At 44.9% G+C, this 25,849-nt stretch overlaps 1 protein-coding gene across 1 annotated transcript in view; it reads right to left on the bottom strand.

Moving 5' to 3' along the window:
• LOC147717679 (butyrophilin subfamily 1 member A1-like) overlaps positions 1-25,849 on the bottom strand; it is a 748,390-nt gene that overhangs the window by 579,852 nt on the left and 142,689 nt on the right. The window contains exon 5 of the mRNA XM_086919872.1: positions 521-615. Within this exon, the coding sequence (XP_086775998.1) occupies positions 521-615 (95 nt within the window). The remainder of the gene's footprint in view (positions 1-520; positions 616-25,849) is intronic.

The raw sequence follows: 25,849 nt of genomic DNA on the forward strand, positions 1-25,849 counted from the left end.
TTTGTATTCACCAACTCCATCTTCTGTGTGTTTTATCTTGTCGCTGTAAATGCCTTTACTGAAGGTCTGCTTACTAAGACAGTAGTCAGACCATTCTGACTTCGGGTGTTTCTCTTTCTCAGTGACACTTGACAACCTAACCTATTGTCCTGCAATGTGCAGTACCTGTGTTTGTGGTCCAGGTTCGGACGTGAGAACGCTGGTGCAGGCATGTTTGGATGTGTGCCTGTGCATGTGTTAAGGTGTAGGCCTGATTTTTCACGTTGTATGGTATCTCCTGAATCAAACGCTGATACAGAATACTGAAAAGCTTGCACTAGTGCTGTCCTTCACTGAGGCCTGTTTGGCTACACTGAAGTTAGGAAAACTGGAGTTCATGATCCAATGTATAACATTCAGACACATTTGACGGAAATCCATGCCAGAACTTCCATGAATCAGCCAACAATTATACGCAGCACGTTTGTCTTACCTAGATATGTCACACTACTTGACACTTACTTGTATCATTGATATAAACAGTCCATGAAATCAAAAGAATCCCAAGTACTGTAAAGGAGGCTGAGATGAGAAGACGGCTTAAAATACACAAAGAAATCCTTTGGAAGAAAGCATCTGAAAAAAACAAGAATTGGTAAATGTATCAGGTTTTGCCTATATGATAAATAATACGCTGTTTTTATTGCTGTAAGTTGTAGCTTGACGAGTAGTTGTACAATATAAATTACAGAAACGTTGTTAAGTTGTTATGACTTGTTTATGTACCAAAAGGTAATATATTGTGCTGTTACTAATGGTAGAGTGCAGGTAAGTAATAGCAACATTTTGAAAATTGAAATGAAAGAGGGAAATGTTATAATTATTGATGTTATAGCAACATTATGGGGACTGTGAAATGGGACCGCCTGTCATGCGAATCGTTGACCAGGAGGAAAAGCGGTGGACGGTTTTCCCGTCCGCCGCAGTACCTCCGCCATCATAATATGGTGGGGGGAAATGGGAGGCGGGTGTGGGATGATGTCGGGTTTACCGCCACCGCCTGACATTGTAATAGACCCCTATGTGTTTAGAGGAGTTCCAACAACTTTTGGGACTGGTTCCACTGCACTTGCTGCACCATTCAAATCATGCTCTTAGTGCCTGCAAGATAACTGCCAGTCAGTCAGTCAAAATCACTTTCATTGGTTATTCAAAACCATAAATGCATGTTAAAATACCCATCACATTAAACCAAATATTAGACAAATCCATCATAGGTAAAATATGTATGGAAGATACATAATAAAAAGGGAAGTCAATTATACATTAAAAATGAAATACCAGAACTAACTACTATTATAAAATACATATAGTATAAAAAGAATCATTACAGAATTTTTAGATAATAAAAAGTTGAAATCCATAAGTCGGCACTCATACTATTTCCATCTTTTCCTTGCTCTAACTGCAGCAGCTAAAAAGCTAGTGATGTAAAACATTTCCCAGGGGCTATTCAACATCTGCAGAGAGGTTAGGGCCAGCCTGACCCGCAGGAAGCCTTTGTCCTTAAAGATCTGAAAAATAAAGCTCTTGCGAATCTGCAGATAATGGTCGCAAAACATGACAAAGTGCAAGGTGTCTTGCCTCGAGAAATTATCACAAGAACATGGTACCAGATCCTCTATCTTACTCCAGCCCAGAGGTTCAGCTAATAAAAAATACAAGAGGTTAAACCTCATTCTTGTCAAAAGAAAGCGGTGTTGAGGCTATTGACTATAGCCAAATAAGGTCACATAAAGTAAGACGTTTTTAAAATCTAGGTGAGCACGGAAAGTGGGTTTCAATAATTCAGTGGCCACCCTTTCTACGGATGCTAAGAGGAGAAATGAGGCCTTGGCTCACACCAGGTCTGTTTTGCATATTCTTTCTGAGTTATCAAAAACCTCTGGTTGGCCAAGCATCCTTGCTGTGCTTTCCACATATCTTAGCCATGGAATGTTACTAGCCCTATCTAGTGCCATACAATCTCGAATTGATGGAGCAAGGACTGGTAGAAAAGATACTTGCTCGGAAGCAATCTTCTCATTTAACTTCCTAACATGTTCTTAATTACGTACTGTGTGAAACTAATAAGCACCACATCAAAATACGGGTCAGAGAAGCTCGCCTATGTGTTTACTAAGGTAAGTAACTCGAACGAAGTTCTAAGATGGCTGCTAAAGGGAAATCTTTATTGCGCTTGCGTCAACTGCATTGACGCAGTATGACAAGCTGTCGCTTGGAGGGAAATTCCTGTGCATGAGCAAAGGGTACTAAAATGGCTTCTTGAAGACTCACATGCTTTGCATCTGCTTGTTTAAAACTAAGTGGAGCTATTTTACTAATGCTAATGTGGGGAAAGTATTAATAAGTAAAGGGAGTTAGAGTAGAGATGGGTGGTATACAGTGAAACCATTTATTCTTGAAAATAACATTTGTCTTTCTGACTTTCTTATCAGAGAGCATTTGAGCCTCTTGTATGTGTCCAGAGTTTGTTAAACATGTGTCTTCTGCTCATGTCTGTTGAAAGTGAGCCGGAAGAGTGACGATACACTTGAATGCAGTCCAAAGACTCGAAAGTTGCATACCCTGGGAACAAGCACTGAAGACCTCTGAATGAGTGGCTGTTCACGACAAATAAAAACAATTGTTTCTAATAAGATGTGAATATGGGTGGGAATAAAGTTTTTTTTTTTGGGAGAACCTTTATTATTACTTCAAGCAGTTACAGGTATGGGCCTACAACCACCCCGGCCGGCCGCTAGTCAAAACAGAAGAACAGCAGAGCAATGTGGAAAGTAATAACAGTTCGAAAACCGGGGTCCTACAAATGTATAGGGCAGGAGTCACATGCAAGCGCACAGGTCTGAGTTCAGGATTATGAAGGTTCATTTTACAATAAGGAAGAACTAAATAGGAGGTGTCATACGGTCATACATGGTCCTACAATTACGAGCATAAATCAGGATATCCGCAAATAGTACAAATACAAGTGAAGTCTTGGGGGTAAGGTACGCAAGTCAGGATAAATGGAAGCACAAACCCGGTCAGTAGCAAAGCTGAACCCCACCCCTCAAAACGAAACATATTGCAGGAGGCATGAAGAACGACGACACTAAAAAGGGAAAGAAGACTAAAGGGCCATAGAAACAAATACCGAACAATTTAACAAACCCCGCCCCCCAACCCCCCACCCTGCACCCCTGCAGAAGGCCACGGCCTACCCCCCCCCACCCCCCCCCCAGCAGCGTGCCTGTCGCCCTAATGGAGACCCGAAATATAGAAAGGAAGAGAAAGATAAGAAAAGAGAAAAGTTGAGGAGGGCTCTCGATCTTGCCACCCGGCCCCACCTCTCACCTCTGCGCCCAGGAGACATCCCATAAGCAAGCTCAGAATATCCATGGAGAACATCAATCACCGACCATACCAACAACATAATCCCGGCCAAATGTCCCCAAAGCACCGCAGTCAAACAATAAGTCCAGTAGACTTTGGACGGTATCATCCCTGGCCTTGTCTATCAATGGAACCAACATATGTCCACTTATCAATCGGTATCCAGAGCGGCGCGGAGGGTCCAAGCGATCCGGACGGGCCAGGCCGAGTTATCACTTCATAGGACTTCAGCAACCCAAACCCATCCGAACATGTATGGCGGAAATCCGTTTGTGTCGATATCGACCCGGAAGACATCTCCAAGTCCGAACATAGTCTCACCACCCAAGGAGGGAGAGTCACACATTCCGGCAGGCGCCGAGTCGTCGCCGGGGCAGCCCAAAAAGTAAATCAGCGTTGTTTCCCCAGCCACCAAGTAGACACGTGTCCCGAGGAGACACTCTCATGTTCAACAAAGCCATCCAGGGCGAGCACATGAGCCGGGTCTTTCAGCGGCTCCAGGAACCTGGGTGCAGCCGGATCACCCTCCACGGACCTAGAGGCAGGCACGTCGGCATTCCGTTGAGGTCGAACTGTGCCCGCATGGAACGGCGGGACAACAATGGCGGCCATCCTTCTTCCCAAGTCCCGGGCATTACAGATTAGGGTCTCATGCAAGGTCGTCAGAGCAGCCAATATATCTCTGGACGAGGGCTCCTTCTCACGCCATCAGTCCCCTGATCTCATCTGCACGGCAACCACTCGACCTGGATGTGGCCCGCGGAGGATGGCGTCGACCGCCATCTTAGCTGATCCGGCCTCGTCCTTCTTTACCTCACCTCAGGGACCGGGCCCCGAACCAGGGTGCTAGAGGATTCACAGCCGGGGCTCAGAACTGTAAAGCGGGCTCCCCGGGGAAGAGATACCAAAGGGCTAAACAAAATCCCTGTCGCTCCCCGGGATCTCCCCGCCGATTCCGGGGGCAATCCTTGAATATGCCCGGACACAGAACTGGGGAGGGGGGGGCAGAGATCGTGCACTCCCCTCAACCCTGCTCTGCCACGCAGCCTCACGAGGCACTCCGCTAGGTGGACTGGGTCGCCACTGTCGCCATCGGCCCGTCAATTCACCGGCGCCCTCCGATCGACGCCGCTGTTGTTGCAGTCGCGGCCGGCTGCACCCATCACTCGACACCCCGGTCCCAGCACCGCGAGGGCCTTAGAACAGTCGGGGACATTTCTCCGGGTCTGCCGCTCGTAGAAGCCTCCGGAGCAGACGGTAGGTGAAAGTTCTCCTTAGCCCAGGTGAATATGTCGTTACGGCTCAGGATAATTGCCAGGATTTAAGTGCAGGGTGAGAGGGCTCACGGAGCCAAGCGTCTATGCAGCCATCTTGGTCGCTGGCTCGGCTCCCCCCCGGGAATAAAGTTTTTGAATAAAAATTAAGTCGTTGGATTTATGGGGATGATAGACTAAGATGACATATAAACATGGTGTGATGATCTTCCCCCTTGCCTGCCCAAACAGAATTAGTACTTTTACAATATTGAAACATTAATGGGTGGTACATGAATATCAAAGGATATAAATGAGGTAGTCTTAGTTAGTTAGTGGAAAGGAAAATTGTTGAATGCTGCAGAGCTCGGGATGCTGTCGGAGTAGTGAGAGATGCGGGTGAAGAATCTAATGCAGAGCTTAATATCCTAAATTATTAGGCTTAGAAAGAAGATCGCAGAAGAATCTCGAGGAGGAAGAGAGTTTTAGAGAAGGGTGCAACGTGATCGTCAGTGTTAGAGAGGTCATCTATCCTGTCCTGAATCCTCTCCTGAAGTCTTTGTCTACTGATCTATCCGGGGGGGGGGGGGGAACATCACTTACAACGCATTTTTTACAACGCACTACCATTACATTGCAACCATTACAACGCATACCATTACAACGCATTGCGCTGGGGGGCTCTCTAGGATAGGGAATATATTTAATTTACTATCCAACACCTTCCCTGCTATCCACGGGGACTGGAGTTGGAATAGTAAATTAAATAATTCACTATCCAGCGCCTAAAAGCATTATGCGTTGTAATGGACTGCGTGGTAAAAACCGCGTTGTAAAGGCATGCGATGTAAAAGCATGCGTTGTAGTGACACCAATCCATCCGGGGGACCCCTACCAGCCCTTTGGCCAGGGGGTTGGTCTTCACACCATTCTAGGTAATTATCAATTTTGCGAGGTTGTAGATGTTCTTTTCTCTCTGTCCTCTCCTTTCTGAGCATAAGTCATTGCAAGTTTGAAGTATGTCTTAATGATTTAATTAACTGAATTTTCTCTCATTTGAGTGATGGTGAATGTACTGTTCTTTGGAGTGGTTCTCACTCAAGAATTTGGATAAAGATTTTAAACTTTACTGAGTCTGTGGTTATTTTGCTTAAAGTGTAAAGGTTAGAATTAAGTTAGTAATTTTCACCATCAACTAGTTCAACTAATGGTCCATTGACCAGGGGACAGAACTTTTTGATCAGTGAAAGGTTGGTTAGGAATAAGGACTAATCAATCTTGAGGTATGAAAGTTAATAAACTTTTTACTCCAGCGGTTTAACCAAAATTGTGAGTGAGTGTCTATGGGCCCAGGTGAGTATATGGTACTGGAGTATCTGTTGCTGGGATTCCGCTGGATCAGTTTTATGGTAGCATAGCTATGGTTATTATTGACTAATTTGGTGATAAATATTGATTTTTCATTATTGATTTATGTTTACCCCCACAAACAAAATAGTTTGCGCCTTGTTTTATGTCATCTTGAAAATTCCCGGAAAATCAATAGCTGGTGGTGATAGAAGCCACACTGCAGTGAGGTTACTCGTTTGTTGGAATAGCACTGAGAAGCTACGCAGGGCTGGTAGTGTTAAATTACGGATTATTTCATATAAAAGTCGAGTGTGAGTGAGAGCAAAAGGTTCTCTGGTAAAACTTTGGTCTTATATCACCTAGTAAGGGTAACACTGAAGGAGTAACAGGTTCTCTCAAGCTTGATTGAAGGGTAAACAGAGGTTTGATTCGCAGTAAAAGGGGAGCAATGCTGAGTCTCCAGAATAAGTCGAAGATCTATCCTTTTTTTAGTGGAACAGGCAGAGTAGAGAATGTTTTTATGTTGTTACTAATAACGGATTTAATTTCAAGGAAAGTAGAAAAATTAAGTTCTCGGATTACCCTGTGAAGGGAGGGTCAGTCGCCGGAGTAGTACTGACGTCACAAGGGGCCGTGCTGGGGTTGGTTGAAACAGCGGGCATGAGACAGTAGCAAATTGTAAAGGAGGAGTCCGTAGTAAGGAGTGAAACTGACATCACAAAAAGGCCACGCTGGCATTGGTGAGACCACGAGTGTGAGCCTGAGTCTGGTTGGTCGCACTAGTATTGGCAAAAAAAACCTGTGAATGACTGAGTTTTAATTGGACATTAGATAGAAGATTTGTTAGCATTGGTTAAAGAGAAATTATATGCCAGATTCTGATTTGACTGCGAGTGTGGATCACACTGACAGGAGACTCCAAGAGTTTGTGGAGTATTCTTTTAAACATCACTTATACAAAATGTATGGTAAGAGAGATGTCATTAATAAAGAAAACAAAAAATGTCTTTACGAAAGATAAACCTGTAATGACTAGAGAGGGAATTCTTATTCCACCTCCGAAAACGCCTGCTTCTTTCATGATGATGGAAAGGGGATATCATACTTGTGTGTGGATGGAGAATTGGATGGAATATACCAAAGTTGATGGAGTTTAAGGTTTCTCAGAGAATGGTACATTTAATGGAAGATTGAGAATGAATGAGCTGGAACCAAGACCTAGGTTAACCCAGTATGAGGTTTTAGAAGAATGGGAGACTGAAGCATTTGAAAGAGAGCAAAACAGAAGTGGGAGATATTTAGGACCTTTTCCTTGGTATACACGTATGTCACAGGAAGATCAGATGAAGCCATGGAGGAAAGCTATGGTATCAGAAGGTTTATATCCAGTGTTAATGGCTGAGGAACAGTCAGGGAGCAAGTGTAAGAAAAAAACAAAGCACTTGACAGGGTATGGTGAGTCAGATGACGAATTATTGGAGGACAGTAAGGACCTAGTAGTGTCACCCTGAGTGTACCAATAATGGGAACACTCTTAATTCCACAAATTTTGCATGATGCTTCAGTTATAAGGGTGCTTCAAGACAGAGAGATAGAAGCATTGAGTAAAAATAAGGACAAATTATTACAGAAAATAGGCTAATTAAATTTGAGCCCCGAAGCATTGACTGTACCAGTGACTATAGGTCCTGCCATTCCATTATATGGAGATAAAATAAATTGCCCAAAGCCCCAAGTTGTAACAACTCCTTTGAATAAACCTAGAAATGAGGTAATAATAGCTGACGATCAAGCCAGTGAGTGCTAGCGATTCAGTCATTTCATTAATGGATCTTCTGATAAGAGAACCTGTAAGTGAAACCCCATAAAGAGTTACACCTAGTAGTTCAAAAGAGAAAATATTTGTGATACTCCCAGGAACTAGAAGCACAGCAACAGTAACTCCTGAAGGTTTGGAAAGATGGGCACTAGGAATAAAAAAGCAGAGTACACCACCAAAGATTTTAGATATTTATAAATTGAACGTAGAATTGGAAGATATGATAGTTGGAAACGTAGGAATAGACTGGTTGAATCATTACAATGAAGAAGAGCTGTTGTTTGTATGCAGGAGCATAACTAGAAAAGCAAAATTGTTTCATGAGAAATTGACAGACTTTTCTTCACATATGGGAATACATATAGGGAGATCAAAAGTATTACAAAAACCATATAGAGTGGAATTTACTGATAAGGATTTGGAAAATATGAATGTGTCTGGTAAGAAACTACATGTTGAGGAGTTAATGAATATTTTACAAAAATGGAAAGACATTGACAAATGGAGAACTAGGTGGAAAAGAAAGAAGGAGTAAGCTCAGGTGAAGAAAGCATTGTCTGCATTTTTGTTGAAAGAATCAGAAAAAGCAGAAAGATTGCGTCCCATGAGAGAGGTACCTGATGGTGGATATGTTCATGTTCCATGGAGCAGACAGGATATTTTGTCATTTATGAATGATTTTCCTAGATTAAGAGACAACCCAGTTGAAAGGTACAAACAATTTGAAAGATTTGTGAAAGTTTCGAAGGTTTTGTTAAATGATTTGGATGGTTTGTTTGACTTGATGGTACCTACTAATTTGTGGACGTAATGTAAAATTACTATTGATTGGTCAAGTGAGGAGTACCCCAGAGATTCTAAAACAGGGGCACCCTCAGATGATGTAATAAAGAAATATCTTCATGTGATTACTTTTCTAAAAGGAAAAATCCCACCCAAAGAAACAGATTGGGTAAAGATAGAACAACTCAAGAGCCAAATGAGTCTATACATGCATACTATGAGCGATTGCTACAAGTGTTTAAACAGTGTAGTGGATTTGAGAATATTGGAGATAAAAATATGGGACATTTTTTATATCGGTTTGTGTATGGTCTGAAACCGGAAAATAGTCAAATGATTCAGCAGCACATGTTGTGTTGGCAGGGAAAACCGATAGGTGATATTTTGAAATACTGGAAGTATTGCAGAGACAATCTTGAGGCTAGGCACAGAAAGTTAAAGGAAAATATTATGTGGGCACAAGTAAAATTGGCAGAACAGCAGGAAATTAGGTTAAATGGTCAAACTGATGGTCAGATGAAAGAACAGACTCAGAATGATCAAATGGCGAATGACAGTAAAATGAGAGGATGGATGAATAGAGAGGATGCGAAGAAGAAATTTCCTTGTCAGGGGTACGGAAAGCTTGGACACTGGAAGAACGGGTGTAAGAGTATTCAGAATAATATGGGCCAAATCAAAATTTAAATCCACAGATGCAGAATGAAGTATTTATGAATCCGCCACAGCAGGTAGTTAATCCAAAGTGTTAAGTGCCTCCAGCTCCTATGCCACATTTTACAGGCCAACCAAAGTACAGTGCAGATGCCGGATTTCAAAGAGGAAGTGGTAAGAAAAATTCTGTGGTTTCACAATATCTTTTACAGAATAATGAAGATGAAATTAGTCATTTGCAATGACGGTGCCTGAAGGGGGGAGGAAGAGGAGTGCGTACTTGACGCATCCTTGCCAGTAGATCAGTCAGGTCCATTTGTTGATGGGAAAGTGGAAGGTAATGATGTCACTTTTCTATTGAATACTGGTGCTCCCTGTTCTACTGTGAGTACAGCAGACATCCCAAAACTACCCCTCTCTGGAGACTCGATCCAAGTTGTAGGCGTATAGAATCAACAGATTAGAACTTAAGTTAAGGAAAGAGAGAAGACCCCACTTGTTCCAGGGAGCAGGGTACTATAGACTAAGTAAGTCAGAGGGAAATCTCTGGAAAAACGGCTTTGTTATTGTACTCACATCACTATCTCATTATACTACCTCATACATCCAGCATATTTAATTCCAAAAACTCTTAAAATATAGTTCCCAAACTAAAATGTAACGTTCACAGTCTTTTTATTTCTCATAAAACAGAAGAGTGCAACCCTTCACAATGTTCATGTAATTAAAATTTCAGAAAAGATCTTTTTCTGAACACATATCATAAAAAAACATATTATACAGTGCAGTACATTATATTTGGACAATATGTCCTCAACGTATCGTAAAATAACAACAACTAAAAGAAGAATCTAAGTATTAGCAATAGTTTCCTCATCAAACCTCGCAACACAATTTAATTTTACAACAAACCCCCTAAACTCAGTATCTCCGATTTTGTTACCACAGATTAACCAGATCCAATCGCCTTTTCGATTTTAGTTTAGAGCCTACAGTACTAGACTGTACATATGCATCTGAGGCTCCCTAGGCTCTACTTGGACTCTATATGGACCAGTGCATCGACGCGTTTCAGTGTCTCAAAGCCGTTGATGCGGGAACACCTTCCTCAGGACAAAACGATTCATAAGAGGTCACCGTTTTCGATATACGGTATCCTTCTTCTACTAAGTGTAAGAGTCTTCTTATGTCAAGGGGGGAATTTGTATTATTCCTTGACCCATGTGTATGAATTACCCTGTGTTCGAGACTTCAATGGGAGTCTTCGAAGGGCTCATTCAAGCAATACTCTCGTTCACATCGGGTTTATGTCTGATCTTGGGTTCCACCCGTGGATGATCGTATTTTCTTGATCAGGAATTCTTGTTATGCTAAAACTCCTTCCTTGCCGAGGAATAAAGGAGACCAGGGGCTTCCGGATCAGGTAATCCCCTCTTCCTTAGAACTGGATATGTTCTGTTTGAAAAATAGTCCTCGATTCTCCCTCGGTTCTTCCTCGGTTCAGCCTCGCTTAGGTGTAACAACATCGGAGATACCGAGTTTATGGGGTTTGTTGTAAAATTAAATTGTGTTGCGAGGCTTGATGAGGAAACTATTGCTAATACTTAGATTCTTCTTTTAGTTGTTGTTATTTTACAATACGTTGAGGACATATTGTCCAAGTATAATGGACTGCACTGTATAATATGTTTTTTTATGATATGTGTTCAGAAAAAGATCTTTTCTGAAATTTTAATTAAATGAAAATTGTGAAGGGTTGCACTCTTCTGTTTTATGAGAAATACAATTTTAGTTTGGAACTATATTTTAAGAGTTTTTGGAATTAAATATGCTGGATGTATGAGGTATTATAATGAGATAGTGATGTGAGTACAATAACAAAGCAGTTTTTCCAGGGATTTCCCTCTGACTTACTCAACAGATTAGAACACCAATCACAGAGCCAATGGAAGTGCATATTGGAAATTTTAAAGACATGTATAGATTTGTACTTTGCGATTCTAGTCCAGTAGATCTGTTAGGAAGAGATCTGCTGTGCAAGATGAATTTCACAATTTATTGCACACCGGAAGGGGTTTTCATTCCAAAACCCTGATAAAGATATTGTATATAAAATCATGCTAGCTAAACAAGGCACAGAAGTAGATGGAATGTATTCATTGACAATAAATGATTTACCCGAAGAATTGAGAATGACAGTGAACCCAGAAGTATGGGAGTTCACAGGAATTGGCTTAGTGTCAAACGTAGATCCATTGAAAGTGACAGTAAAAGAAGGTGCACATTTATCCCAACGCCTGACAATACAAGACAGGTCCAGAGTTGAAAGCAGGAGTTATTGCAGAAATTGATCAAATAATTAGACAAGGAGTTTTGAAGGAAATAATGAGTAGTCCTTGTAATTCGCCTATAATGGACTTAAAAAGCCTAGTGGAAAATACAGGATAGTGTAGGATATGAGAAAGATCAATAACATTGTAGTACTTTGTTGTCCTGTAGTACCAAATCCAGCAGTGATCCTTTATCAGATATCCTGGAATGCAGGCTGGTTCACAGTAATTGATTTATGCCAAGCCTTCTTCTCTATTCCTTTGCACCCAGATAGCCAGTACCTTTTTGCCTTTAAGTTCGAAAATCATATTTTTGCATGGTGCCTAGTTCCTCAAGGGTATACAGAGAGTCCCTCAATTTTCAATCAGTTTCTGAAAAAGTGTTTGGAGACATTAGTCATGCCCAGAAATTCAGTCTTAGTACAGTATATTGATGACCTACTGGTGGCATCAAAATCACAAGAAGATTGTCTTACTGATTCTATTGCATTACTGAACCATTTAAATAATGGAGGACACAAGATGCCACCAGAAGAATTGCAATTCTGCTGAACAGAAGTCAGATATTTAGGCCACAAGATTGAGAGGAGTGAGAAAAGTGACCCCAGAAAGAATTAAAATTATCGAGCAAATGCAGTTACTGCAAATGCAAAGAGAGATATGAATGTTTCTCGGAGTGGTTGGATACTGTCGGCAGTGGATTATTGGGTTTTCCCTGCTGGCAAAGCTCGTGATTCAGATGACATGAAAAAGAGTAAAATATCCAATTGACTGGACTGATGAGAGTGTGGAAGCATTTGTGAGATTGCGAAATTCTCTGTGTGAGGCCAGTGCCCTAGGAATGTCTGACTATGCGAAAGAGTTTGCACTATTCTGTTGTGAGAGAGAAAGTTGTGCCCTTTCAGTCCTGACCCAAAGACCTGGATTAAGCCGACATCCAGTGGCATCTTTTCTGCTACTTTGGATCCTGTGGCTTCAGCTTTACCAGGCTGCTTAAAAGCAGTAGCTGCTACCTGTGTGAGTCTGGAGCAGAGTGAGTCAATTGTGATGGGACATCCAGTTAAAGTCTATGTCCCACATTCAGTTGAGATTCTCGAACACAGCACCTTACCCCTAGTCGGATGACTAAGTACAAAATAGTGATTCTTGGAGCAGAACATGTTACAGTAATAAGGTGTACAATGGTAATCCCAGCCACACTATTACCAGACCCACGTTGTGAAGAAGTGAAGGATGAGGTAGATCATGATTGTTTGAATGTGACTGAGATGTGTACCAAACCCCGCCCTGATATAAAGGAAGAACCCCTGAAAGACCCAGACCACAAATTATTTGTAGATGGCTCATGCGTGAGATTGGAGGGAGGAGGACTCAGTCCAGCGTATGCTGTATGCAAAATGTCTGGGGTTGTTGAAGCATCCTGTTTACCGGGAGTCAAGTCTGCACAAGGAGCCAAATTGGTGGCCTTAATAAAGGCATGCAAAAATGGGAAAAATTGGAAAGTAACCATATTTATGGACAGTCAATATGGTTTTGGGGTTGTTCATGACTTTGGCCAGTTATAGATGCAGAGGGGATTTCTGACTTCTTCAGGATCCCCTATCAGAAATGGGAACATTGTTAAAGAATTATTGGAAGCAATACAATTGCCAAAAGAAATAGCAGTGGTCAAGTCCGCTGCACACCAGTCAGGAAATTACTATGTGGCGGCAGGTAACCGATAAGCTGACCAGATCGTTCAATATTATGCGAGAAATAATATTGCATTGAACAGAAAAATGTAAACAAGTGAAAACAGCTGCCAACTTATGTTTTTCTCAGCCCTAGAAACATGGGATGAGGTGAGACAGTTAGAGGATGAGGTGGAGGTATGCGAGAAGGAAAACAGCATAAAATCAGGCTATGAAAGGAGAACAGAGGATGAAGTATGGTTATACACTGCTAGCAGACCAGTCATGCCAGACTACTTACTCTCTCAAATGGCAAGAATGTATCATGGAGACACACATGTAGGTAGGGACGGTATGATCAAACTGTTCAGACAGAATTGGTACAATCCAAAGTTTAGGGCAGTTGCAGACAGCCTTTGCCAGAGTTGCTTAATTTGTCAGCAGGTAGGAAGACAGTGCTCAGTTGGGGAAAAATTGGAACGGCAGAAGGACCATTCACAAGATTACAGCTAGATTTCCTAGAATTACCCAAAGCAACGAAATTAAGTATGTCCTTGTCATAGTGTGCTTATTTTCACAATGGGTGGAAGCATACCCCACAAGGAGAAATGACAGCTTCAGAGTTACCAAACTACTGTTGAGGAAGCTGATTCCTCAATTTGGTTTTCCAGTCACATTGAAATCAGACAGAGGACCTCATTTTAATAATGAAATAATTTGTCTAATCTGTAAAGCATTTAAAATGTATGAAAAACTGCACTGTGCATACCGCCCAGAGGCTTCTGGAGTGTTTGAAAAATTGAATGGCACAATCAAGTTAAGGTTAAGCAAAGTGTGTGCATCTACATCACTGAAATGGCCAGATGTATTGCCTCTTGTGTTAATGGGACTCCGAAGTATTCCTGACAGAAAAACATGATTGAGTCCCCATGAAATCCTCATGGGAAGGGCAATTAGAGGAGCATTTATTCCTGGTCACAAATTAATGAATATAACCGATGATCTGGTATTGGACTATTGCATAGAATTGGCTGACCTAGTGCATTCCTTCTCTCACCAGGTTGGAGAAGACGCAGTTGCCAGGCAGCCAGCAAAAGCGCATGATTTGAATCCTGGAGACACGCCGGAAAAACGTGCTTAGCACCTAGGTGGGAAAAACCATGTCGAGTCATACTGGTCACTATTACAGCAGTGAAGTGTGCAGACCTACCCAATTGGATTCATGCCAGTCACACCAAAAAGGTACAAGGGCCCATTGAGGGGACAACAACTGATCGAACCAGTTGAAATAGCTGAAGGTTGTGACGTCGAAGAATCTATAGCAATACATTCTGAACAAATAGGCGAGGAACAACCGAGCACAAGCCAGGAGGGCTGGATACCAGTGGTTGACATACCAGAAGTTATTCTTCAGACAAGAAGCAGGACAAGATTAGATAGATAGGAAAGTAATGAGGACCAGATAGGTATAGAAGAACACACTCAGGAAGAAGTGAACAAAACTGCTCAGACAATGAGCAGGACCAGACAGGGAAAGAAGAACATACTCAGGCGAAAAGACATACCAAGGGTCCTGAGCAGGAACAGACAGGAGAAGAAGAAGAACACGTTCAGGCAACAGAAAAGCCAATTGTAGTAAGACCTGAACAGCATCAGTTAGGAGAAGAAGAACAGGTTCAGGTAGAAGAAGATCAATTTGAAATAAGACCTGAACAGGGTCAGATAGATGGAGAAGAACAAGTTCAGGTGAATGAAACAACAAATCTAGGACCTGAACAGGAACAGGTGGATCGTGACTCTGAAGAAGAGGATGAACTGATTGTGCCTAAACGTAATGAGAATAAAAGAGCTCTAGAAAGAGACAAAGAGGGTGAAAGTGCAGTACAAGTTAAAAGGGTCAGAAAGGGTGACAACTGGCCTGGTGGAGTCAAAAGATTAAAATACTATCTGAGAAAAACAAATGAAAGACCTAAACAAGTCAATGAGGTTACTAGTCGAACTCAGTCTAAACAGTTGATTCTAAACAAAACTCGAAGAAGTCCAAGACTGAGAATTTTGAACAATAAATTCAAGGGTCCTAAGTGGACCTACGTAATATTGGAAGAATAAGAAAATTTGGATTTGAGTGAAGAGACAGAGGAAGAAATAAATACTGCACAGATTGATGAAGGAAAAGTGAGACCCCCTTGAAACCCAGAGCTAGAGCTTGCAACAAAACAAAAGAAAAGAAGAGAAATCTTCTTAGTCTAAAATGGCAAAAGACACGGTTACTGAACGACCAAAACTAAATTGCATACAAAATTGCTGAAGAGTCTGTATATGTAGCATTTTGTTAGTAATTACAGAATGGATATTTCGAACAGTAGGAGTGGCTTATTTGATGATAGCTAACAGAAAGAATGAGACAGTTAATAGTGGAAAGATAGCTACAATAAAAGGAGATAGGGTAGAATTAGAAGCAGCAGATGAGATCGGCATATATCATAGAGTATCAGACAATGACACATCATTAAGGGCCCATTCCGAGCCGGTAAAATTCCCCACGAATTGCAGTACGGTCCTTTTTTCCCATACGATTCGTACAGGTACACCATCCCCGTTCGTACAATGAAGTACGACTAAGCATGGGCGAATTTTCCGAATTCGCGATCCGCAAATTTTGCGGATCGCAAATACGCAAATTCGCGGATCGTGAATTTGCGGATTTTAGTTTTTTTGCGTGTTCGCGGGATTTTTTGCGTGTTCGCGGGCCTTTTTGCGTCTTCACGAGCCGCTTGCATAGCGAAGTTACCCATGCAGTCGTTTATGGGAGAGGGAGAGAGAGATAGATAGATAGATAGATAGATAGATAGATAGATAGATAGATAGATATATAGATAGATAGAAAGAGAGAGAAAGAGAGGGAGAGAGAGAGAGAGAGAACAAGAGAAAGAAAGAGAGGCTGGATCTCTGAAGGGCCAGATTCCTGAGTTGCCCCTACAGAACATACAGCTTTTTATTCTTAGGAAAATGCATATGAAAATTGTGCTGTAAAGGTCTCTTTTAGTTTAACCCCTCCTGACAACTCAAAATGGGTGTATTTGCCATCCTCTCCCTTCTTCCTGTTTTTTATATCTGTAAGTGCTTCCTGATGAGGTTTAATTCCTTGGACAGGTGCCTCGTTGCCTACTTGTAACTATTCTCTGACCCTGCTTCAAGGGTCAGAGCAGGGTCAGAGAATAGTTGCAAGTAGGCAACGAGGCGCCAGGAAGCAATTAGCAGCAGGTGTCCAAGTTGATGTTAATTTGTTTGTAACCCTTTTGTAAAAGGTTACAAAGAAATTAGGTTCAAATTTTGCACTTGCTGCTGTAACCCTTGCTTGGCTGAAAATTTGCCCCCGCTGATTCGCGGATATTACGGCGATTTCGCGAGATTCGCGGATCGCAGAAAATCCGCAAATTCGCCCGCAAAACGGATTTTATGCCAACCCTTAAGTACGACCATAACCAAAAGCCTTTCTACATACGATTCGTAACAAACACCATACGAACAAAAAATACATACGATTCATATCTGGGTCACCCTGTACGCGCCGTCCGTACGTAAACAGGCATCAGTTTCCGGCACAGCAAGTACGATTTGTCTCAGCGACACTCCGTACGACCCTATTGCTACGGGAGCTGAAAACTACCGTAAAAGCAGAGTCCGGTCCGAACCGCACCCTGGCACGCCACAGACACCCCATGAACTCCATAGACCGTGTCATCCCAATACTGTACGCCTACGATTTGGTGCACAGAAACCAACGACGGCGCAGACGGTGAGTACAACGTACCGCAACAACGGAAGTGTACATGTACGGTGGGTCACACGCTCGCCTATGGCACCATTGCATAAGTGATACAAGCCGCACACACGCCGTGAATGTTTGGGTACAGTAACACACTCGCGTATACCACCATTTCAATAGTGATACTAGCCGCACACACGCCATCAATGTTGATTTACAGTGCGTCACACGCTCGCGTATATCACCATTGCAATAGTGATACAAGCCGCATACACGCCATTTATGTTGGGGTACGGTGCTCACATCTGAGGGATGTGTGGATATGACTCCCAGCAGTGCCTAGCCATAGGAGGGGTGGGTGGATATGACTCCCAGAAGTGCCCAGACATAGGAGGGGTGGGTGGATATGACTCCCAGCAGTGCCCAGACATAGGAAGGGTGGCAGGCTATGACTCCCAGCAGTGCCCAGACATGACAGGGGTGGGTGGATATGACTCCCAGCAGTGCCCAGACATGACAGGGGTGGGTGGATATGACTCCCAGCAGTGCCCAGACATAGGAGGGGTTGCAGGATATGACTCCCAGCAGTACCCAGACATAGGAGGGGTGGCAGGATATGACTCCCAGCAGTGCCCAGACATGACAGGGGTGTGTGGATATGACTCCCAGCAGTGCCCAGACATAGGAGGAGTGGAAGGATATGACTCCCAGCAGTGCCCAGACATGACAGGGGTGTGTGGATATGACTCCCAGCAGTGCCCAGACATGGTTGGGGTGGGTGGATATGACTCCCAGCAGTGCCCAGACATAGGGGGGGGGGTGGCAGGATATGACTTCCAACAGTGCCCAGACATAGGAGGGGTGGCAGGATATGACTCCCAGCAGTGCCAAGACATGACCGGGGTGTGTGGATATGACTCCCAGCAGTGCCCAGACATAGGAGGGGTGGCAGTATATGACTCTCAGCAGTGCCCAGACATGACAGGGGTGTGTGGATATGACTCTCAGCAGTGCCCAGACAAAGGAGGGTGTGTGCACAGGACTCCCAGCAGTGCCCAGACATGACAGGTGTGTGTGGATATGACTCCCAGCAGCGCCCAGACATAGGAGGGGTGTGTGCACAGGACTCCCAGCAGTGCCCAGGCATGACAGGGGTGTGTGGATATGACTCCCAGCAGTGCCCAGACATAGGAGGGGTGGGTGGATATGACTCCTAGCAGTGCCCAGACATAGGAGGGGTGGCAGGATATAACTCCCAGCAGTGCCCAGACATAAGAGGGGTGGCAGGATATGACTCCCAGCAGTGCCCAGACATGACAGGGGTGTGTGGATATGACTCCCAGCAGTGCCCAGACATAGGAGGGGTGGGTGGATATGACTCCCAACAGTGCCCAGACATAAGAGGGGTGGCGGGATATGACTCCCAGCAGTGCCCAGACATAGGCGGGGTGGCAGGATATAACTCTCCGAAGTGCCCAGGCATGACAGGGGTGTGTGGATATGACTCCCAGCAGTGCCCAGACATGACAGGGGTGTGTGGATATGACTCCCAGAGGGTGGAAGTGATTAACCAGGGGGTGACAGTGATTAACCAGAGGGTGGCAGTGGTGAACCAGAGGGTGGCAGTGATGAACCAGAGGGTGACAGTGATGAACCAGAGGGTGACAGTGGTGAGCCAGAGGGTGGCAGTGATGAACCAGAGGGTGGCAGTGGTGAACCAGAGGGTGCTGTGATGAACCAGAGGGTGGATGTGATGATTCAGAGGGGGACAGTGATAAACCAGAGGGCGACAGTGGTGAACCAGAGGGTGGCAGTGGTGAACCAGAGGGTGGCAGTGGTGAACCAGAGGGTGGCAGTGATGAACCAGAGGGTGGCATTGATGAACCAGAGGGTGGTGTTGCTAAACTTCCCAGGAGCCCTGTGGGTGTGAGCTCCCGCGCTGCTGAGCTGCCCAGGGGTTGTGAGCCCATGCGCTACTGAACTGCCCCGGGGCACAGTGGGTGTGAGCCCCACGTGCTGCTGAACTGCCCCGGAGCCCTCTCAGGGTGAAAATCATTCATCCTCAATTGCCTGGGAGCCCTCTGGGTGTGAGCGCACATTGTGCTAAGTGCCCCCCTGCCCCCAGTAAATATATACCCATAACGCACAGCACCATTATGCTCTTGCACCATGAAGTCTGGTGCCTGGATGCTCCTGATCCGTGTAGGTGGTACCACCGTCTGGTGCAGTCAAAACGTAAAGTCATAACTTGCTACACAGCACCAATAAACACGTGTCCCCCCTGGCACCTGTATGCGCATGTACCAGGCGTGGAGCACCCGCATGCCACTGCACCCTACTGCCCAGCGCCAGCATATGCCTGCACGGGGCAGTTTAGTATGAGATGACACATTGTCCAGCAGCATCAGCTGCATGCGCCTGAACCCACTGAGCAGGATCAGAATGGTTTGTACCAACACGCGCAGCAGAGCTATCTTGGAAATCTGAAGGATTCTGGGGTCCTGTGCCAAACGTATTTTTGCATCCATGAGTTTCCCGAGCACAATCCCCGTGTAGCTCCCATGACCAGGAGGCTGCTTTCTCCTCATCTGCTGCTCTGCTCGGTCTCTGACCCTTTATAAACAAGATGCATGTGAACTCACATAGAAACCCCGCCCGTTTGGCCCCGTCCACCACACACTAGCAGTATGAAACGTCTTCCCGCCCATCCCCATTATAATGACCAGCTCACTCAAGGGCCCTCGGCGCCTTTTGGCGCGCTGGCAAAGTTACATGCACACGTGGTCACATATTTGTGCAAGTAACAGATTATTTTGCCATTTCGCATGAATTTGCGCACCGCGAATTCGCAAATTTCGCCCATACTTAGCCACATGTCATTGGGTCCATTGATGGAACACATGTGGCTTTTGTGCCACCGCAGGCTCAAGAGCAGGCCTACCGCAACAGGAAAAATTACCACTCAATAAATGCCCTGGTGGTGTGTCTTGCTAACATGCTGATTTCCCATGTTTGTGCATGTTATCTAGGTTTGTGCCATGATGCATTCATCATGAGGCGTAGTAGGGTACCACAGATGATGCTGCAGCTGCGCAATGATCGGGCATGCCTTGTTGGTGGGTATACTCTGTTGTTCCTGTATGTCTCATATTTTGTTTGCTCTGATGGCATGTCATCGGCCAAATTTTTACACAATGTATATTTCTAGGAGACGCAGGATATCCAACATGCCGTGGCTCATGACACCGCTCCGCAACCCAAGAACAGCTGCAGACCAGCGGTACAACAATGCACACGGGCAGACCAGGTGAGTGATTAAGCGAACGTTTGGACTCCTGAAGAGCCGATTCCGGTGACTTGATAAGAGCGGCGGATCACTCCCATACGCCCCGGTCAAGGTGTGTAACATCTTCATCGTGTGCTGCATGCTGCACCACATGGCAGTTGAGAAGGCCGCGCCACTCATCCTGGATCCTGTGGAGCTGGAACATCCACCCGTTGGAGACGAAGGGCTTGGCCACGATGAGAGTGATGCGGATGAGGAGGATGATATCCGGAGTCAGCTCATGCGCAACTTCTTCTCTTAATGGTGAGTCACTGGGAATTTGTGTGCAAGCTTGTGGCATAGAGTGGCAAGTGTTGCATACTGTGTGTCTAGCTGACTGTATGCAAAGTCACTTTGATGTTTGTTGTGTCACACAAGTGATGATGTCATGACACACGCATATGTGCAATGAGTGATTTCTGAATGTACATGTGTACTACATTGTGATGTATTTTCACATGACCAGGTCTGTATGGAAATATTTTTAATGTGTCCCCTTGTGTGCCTGTCATTCACAGGTTGCTCTGCCTGTTGTCTGTTCGTGTCATCTTGGTACTCCTGCTATTCACCTTGATGATTGCAACGTGTGCCGAATCAGCGATCCATGCACAGACATGTTGGAATGTCCGTTTGGGTAAGATATATAAACAGGCTTTTTTGTGTTGGTATGCTTTGGAAATGTGTGGGAACTGTTTCTGTGCATGTTGTAGAACCATACATACATGTGTCATTCACATGGATCAAGATGCATGTTGCAACACTCCCATGACTGGACAGTCACCCTTCTTGTCAGTCATCTGTTGCTGAGTGTTGACTCTGGTGAACGCATCAATGTAGGGAGACCTTGGGCCACACACATTGCGGATGTCACGGGTTGACATTGTGTGTGACATCACAACCACAGGCTCTGTGTGGAATAGCAGCCTCACTGTGTGCAGCAGGATGTGTCTGGCTCATCACAATAATCTTGTGGCCCAGTACAGTTTGGTTTACCTAATGACATGTTGTGAAGGTGTGGGCCAGTGTATGTCCCACATGTTCTGACAACTGTCCAGTGAGTCTGTTCGTATGGATGCATTGCCCCTTGTGTCAGTATGTAAAGTCATTGTACCGTCGCTACATCAGTGCTGGTGGAGAACACTGCTTTGCAAGCCATCTTGGTAAGTTTATGTTAACTTTATATTCTCAGGATTACTGGAATGTTGCACTGATGACGTACCAACGTAGTGCTGTGGCAAATGTAAACACTTCCGTTACACCAGTCGGTTGACATTAATCCCAGCAATCTCTTGTGCCATGCTGCGTATCCTGGTCACGGTAGGGGTGGTTTAGTGGCTTTGGTACTCAATACTCTCTGTAGAGTTTGGTCACACCTGCTTGTCATGTTTGGCATTGTAAGGCACAGTTGGAAGAGCCAATGACTGGCTCTTAGTAGGCTTCCTTGTGTTTCAATAATTCCCTTTCTCGTTGGATGAGCTAAGTACGGCTCTTGCGGGTGATGTGTATCTTACATTCATGACCCTCACTGATTCCCAGGGCTGACTACAGTTTTTTGGCTTTGTGTGAATAGCAATGCTACACATTCAATTCACTGTATTTTTAGCCTCAAGAATACACTGTGACTAACTTGATGAGCGCATGGTTGTAATTGCATTGAAGCAACCTGGTGAGCGTTAGACCCCCTTCTATGTTTTATGTGTCCCTGTTCAAACTTCAGATGTAGTATCATTTCTAAACCTGAACTCACAAATTGGATACAGTGGCTGTGGTTAAACTACACAGGTGTAACTGTTACAGTATACGTCATGAGGTATTATGTGATTCAGTGCCAAGAAGTTTTGAATTGTTATGCTTTTTTACCTTTGTTTCAGATCTCCCTCCCTGCTGTTCCCATCCTCTCCTTCCCTCACCTGATCACCCTTTTGAGGCTGTTATTCATACTCAGACCAAGGGGCTATTTGGAGATGGACACCTTTCAGCATCGCACAAATCTGAGGATCAACGGTACCGACAGTCCCTGGCAGTCATGTGGAGATTTTTTCACCAGCATTACAGGTACCCTCATTGCATGACAGTTATTTTCTTCTGACCAATGCCAATAGCCATGTACATTGGCTAAAGCAGCATGGCCTCAGATCAAACTTGAACCATTTCTGTAGTAAATGTTTTCCAAAGTGTACATTGTGCCCCATTACTGTCACCGCAGATCTCTTGCCAGTCTGCATGCGTCATCCATGGCATTCTTTACAATGATTGTGCATATGTGGTTATGTGTACTGGTTCAACATGCATGGTTTTTGTAATAGGTGATGGTCCATATAGTGATTGACATACATGGTTGTGTATGTATTGTTTGAGCTTAATACCCACAACCATCATGCAACACTTGCTGACACTGTTTGTCCTGTGCCCCGCTTGGCCTTTTGGTGCCTGGTCGTGTGGCCGTCATATTTGGTGATTGTTGACCCATTTTCTAGCAGTGACCCATGAGTAACCAGACACTCCTTCCTTTCCATACACATGTAACATGCTGCTATGCAAATATCCTTGGCTTTGTGTGCCACTTTTCCATGGTGTCTCACACCTTCAGCCATCATGTGTTCAGACATTCATGATGCTGCATCCCAAGTGACACCGCAAAAGCCAGTGGCCAGATTCTGTGACACAAACGCCTCCAATATGCTCCACCATCCATCAGTCCATTCTTAAGGCAGAACGCAGATTGTCTGTGCCACAGTTGCACCACATCCATGACAATGGCAGGCCTGTCAGCACCTGCAACGTGCACAGTGCAAGGCCCTGTGGTCATTCATTGACACAGGTTATCCTACGGACTCATGCTCCTGCCACCCTCCACACAGTGAACACCAGACAATCATGCACTTGGTATCAGGCAACCCCTAAGATCACACATTACAGCTTCGCAGGCTGTGTGTGCAACTCATACTGCCAACCCCGCACTGCCACACATAACAGTGCATGTCCGTACAAGCAGGTCATGTGCGTCATTCTGCACACATGCTACTTACACCAGCGCAACATTGGACTCTGTTACCTCATCAACACAACAGCACAACACAAAACCATCATTACTGTGACCTGGTTGTACGTAAGCCCCGCACACTACTTCTACATTGCCATCACTGATGGATAGTAGACCACCCACAAGGACGACACCAACTTTCCAGGAGTATGATTGTTAAAAGTTTGTGAGGTACACCCCCAGAGTCACATACTACACCAAGTACCAATTGTGGTGATGCTCAAAATGTGCAGCTCTGACTGATTTTTAGTTGATTAGATTCAGAAGATCCTTTGCATATGATATCATTTAGACTCCAGACATCGAATCAGCCAGCGTGGTAAAGGAAATATTTCCAAAGTATGCGTACTCTGAGCAGAGCCCTGCGGCATACCCCACTTCTGTGTTTTGACTAAGGAGTCAATGTTGTAGGTGCGGACGGGATGTGTGCAGTCAGATAGTTATGATAATATCCAGCACTGAGGACTACACACCTATGGTCTTCATGTGGTTGAGAAGATTGTGATGGTCTACGGTGTCAAATGCTTTAGACATGTCGGACAGCACCAATGTCGCCTTGGAACCTCCATCTACCTCCCAGCGTATAGAGTCTGCCCTTTGTATGAGGGTGTATGATTGGAAGCTTAAACAGGATCTGTGTTACCTTAACTAAAGATGTGCAGGATGAACGTGTGTCTCCACACATCCGGGTTAGAGACTAATCTGACCTAAGGGTTCCACATGACATTTCAGTGTTGATAGTGTATCTTAGCAAGGATGTTGTAGGGGTTTGTGGTCAGGGGGTCAGAAGGGGAAGTGGATTAACATATGCTAATTGAGCTGAGAGGCTTCAACATAAATTGAGTAAATTCTTAAACCACTGGGCTGCATCACAACTTTCCTGATTGCTCCTCAGACATTGGACTAGTACTTCAGCACGCAGGCCCACAGGTAAACATGAACAAATGGTTCAGTGGTAGAGCTACTCCTGCCTGGAGGACAGACATACCACCATCCTGCATTGCTACATCAATGTTTGCATCTAGTTCACCAAATCCACACCATCGCTAACTCATGATGCAAGTCCATACACATGCTGGAACCGACCTTCAGATAGATCCACTCCTAGTCAAAACAGACAGCCACCCAGGTCCACAACAGCAGCCACCTCAACTACGTCAACAACTTCTACACAGGAAGAAGAGCCAGACTCTAGGAGGACATTTGCACACCCAGGGCGCATGCGCATACCTCATCAATAACATCCCCTACCACAGCTGCATGACCGTCCACCTGAGATACCTACTAGAGTCAAGAGTGACCCTTGACCCTGCTTGCAGTCCAGGTCGCCCCTCTGCCACCGAACAGCTCCACCTGTTCCCTGCCCGCTACTGAGTGTAGCGTGACTTGGCACCTGCTGTGGTCAGCCTTTCACTATGCACTTGCGGTTGCCTACTGCACTTTCCCCAGTGATTTGTAACTTGTATTTTCTTCCTCCTCAGTGTACGCTGTGCTCTGTTTTTCCAATGTAGCCGCTAAGTTGTGCTCATGCAATTTTTTAACACACCTGCCCCCTTACTTCTACGCACCCCTTCCCACAGCGGGTGCACCACTGACGCACCAAAATTGCACCAAAGGCAAGGCTATCTGTGCCCGTCCGCGCCTGGACCACACCCAGCGCCAGAACCCCTGGACCCCAAATCCACAACAACACCAGCCTGCAATACAACTCCAGCACCCTGCACGCACGCAACCCCGGACGTGATAACTCCTGCTACCGGGCTACCCCAAACCACACCCAAGGGACCTTCACCTGCTGGAACTGTAGCTTCAACAGCATCCGTCCCCCAAACCATCAAACAGAGAACCCACCACCTCCAATGCATCCTCCTCAACACCCACTGCGCTCGTAAGGACGCCATAGAACTCTGGGACCTCCTAGACTCAACCACCCCTGACGTTGCCTTCCTGACGGAGACCTGGCTGAACATCACCTCGGCACCAGACATCGCATTGCCATCCAAGAGGACTACCAAATCTCCCACACAGACCGCACCAACAGAGTGGGAGGGAGAATCGCCATCATCCACAAGGACTCCCTCAGAGTCACAAACAACAGCAACAACACCCTCACCACCGCCAAGCATATGCACTTCCAGATCCACACCGACCCCAACACCAGCCTCAGAGTGACTCTTGTCTATAGACCACCCACACCCCCACCACGCTTCAGCGACACCATCACCAACCTCATCAGCACACACACCCTCGCATCCACGGACTACATCCTCCTCAGGGACCTGAACTTCCAACTCTAAAACAACTACAACGCCAACTCCACCGCCCTGATCGACAACCTTGCCAACCTCAGACTCAAACAGCTTGTGACAACACCCACACACGCCACTGGACCCCATGTTGTCCGCAAGTCCCCACGTCTCTGTCAACCACACCACCAAA

Source organism: Lissotriton vulgaris, chromosome 5 (assembly GCF_964263255.1).
Source record: "Lissotriton vulgaris chromosome 5, aLisVul1.2, whole genome shotgun sequence".
Taxonomy (NCBI): domain Eukaryota; kingdom Metazoa; phylum Chordata; class Amphibia; order Caudata; family Salamandridae; genus Lissotriton; species Lissotriton vulgaris.